Below are 1,497 nucleotides of genomic sequence, written 5' to 3'. Positions count from 1 at the left end.
GGGAGATTCATTAGCGATTCGTAAAAAAAAATACTATAAAGAAATTATAAAATCTGAGCTACTTTTCAGTTGTTTAAGAAAAGGACTTCTGGGAAGGTATGATCATGGGGTAGAAAATGAGTTTTAACTATCAAATGTCAAGATCTTAAATGCTTCTCAGATTTGACAATGGCTCTTTCTAAACAGCTCCCATGAGGCTCTCTGTGGGGCCAGGACAGGTTAAACACTGATTTTGTAAGTTATCCCCCCTCCCGTGTGTGTGTGCGTGTGTGTGTGTGTGTGTGGCTCATGTCCCCACCTCTTCGGCGCTGGGAGCACCGACACACACCACCATGGTTGTCAGTGTTTTCATGGATTCTAGGGATCCTCATGCTTGCAAGAAAAGTATTCCATCAACAGAACTACACCCCAGCCTTCAAAAAACAGTGATTAAGGGACAGAACCCTGAATCCTAGGGCGAGACTGTTCAAGTGATCATTTCATACAAATATCAAACTTATTTTCTGTGCCTCAAGACAGGCAAGGGGGAATGTTGATGTTCAGTGCTTTCCATCTCTTTGCGAGGGATTGTCATTAGCAGAAATAATATTCGCAGGGGAAGAAGTAAACAAGTATTCAAAAAATATGATCAGAGATATCACTCAGGTACCCCCACCTGTGCTGTCTAGTCTTTTTTTTTTTTTTTTTTTTTTTTTTTGCAGTTCTCCAACTTTATTTGAGATTCAGTAGGTTAGTTCTCATCCACATTGACTGTCTGTAGATTTTTGAATGTGGTAACAGGCACGTATGTTACCAACGTGTAGAGTTTGTTTGGTGAGTCCTCATCCTCATTACGTTTTCTGGACAAACGTACCCGGATACGGTATGGAACATTCCTTATTCCTTTGGCCCAGACGGCTTTATTGAGCCTGGTATCAATCCGCACATCTGGAGTCCCCATCTCCTTCATGGCAAATTTCCGGATTTCTTTGAGTGCCCTAGGAGCACGCTTCTTGAAGCCCACGCCATGGATGCGCTTGTGAATGTTGATGGTGTATTCTCGGGTCACCACCTCGTTGATGGCAGAACGGCCCTTCTTCTTCTCGCCACCCTTCTTTGCGGGAGCCATTCTGCCGGGCCCAAGCTGGAAAGGGCTGTCTAGTCTTTAAATGATAGGAAGCTTGGGAAATTAAAGAGAAAACAAGCAATGGAAAAAAGGCAAGAGAGAATAGAAGAACCATATATTTTGGCCTGAGCAATGATGTTTCAATTTTTCGAGTCCCCCAAAAAAATTCATGGTGAACGAGCGCCCTCATCTGGTCACATGGAAGAAGTTTAGGAACTTCACTTAACCAAACTCAAATTCATTCCGTGATGGATGAATTGCCACATTCGAAAAGAGCTGTATTCAACACTAATCTGGCATAGTGCCTCAGAATTAACCCCACAAACTAGCAAAACCCACTCGGAGAACGAGGACTTCCAGAGAAAGAAGAAATGGGGATTGGATAGGATGTT

General features: G+C 43.0%; 1 protein-coding gene across 1 annotated transcript; it reads right to left on the bottom strand.

Moving 5' to 3' along the window:
• Positions 1-730: 730 nt before the first annotated feature.
• LOC119825467 (60S ribosomal protein L31) lies at positions 731-1,126 on the bottom strand. Its single transcript, XM_038346335.1, has one exon. It carries the CDS (start codon positions 1,106-1,108, stop codon positions 731-733), a length of 378 nt encoding a protein of 125 aa, XP_038202263.1. The 5' UTR covers positions 1,109-1,126.
• Between the last annotated feature and the right edge of the window lie 371 nt (positions 1,127-1,497).

This window comes from Arvicola amphibius, chromosome 10 (genome assembly GCF_903992535.2).
Source record: "Arvicola amphibius chromosome 10, mArvAmp1.2, whole genome shotgun sequence".
In the NCBI taxonomy this organism is placed as follows: Eukaryota; Metazoa; Chordata; class Mammalia; order Rodentia; family Cricetidae; genus Arvicola; species Arvicola amphibius.
This window is presented reverse-complemented; position numbering and strand designations above follow the sequence as displayed.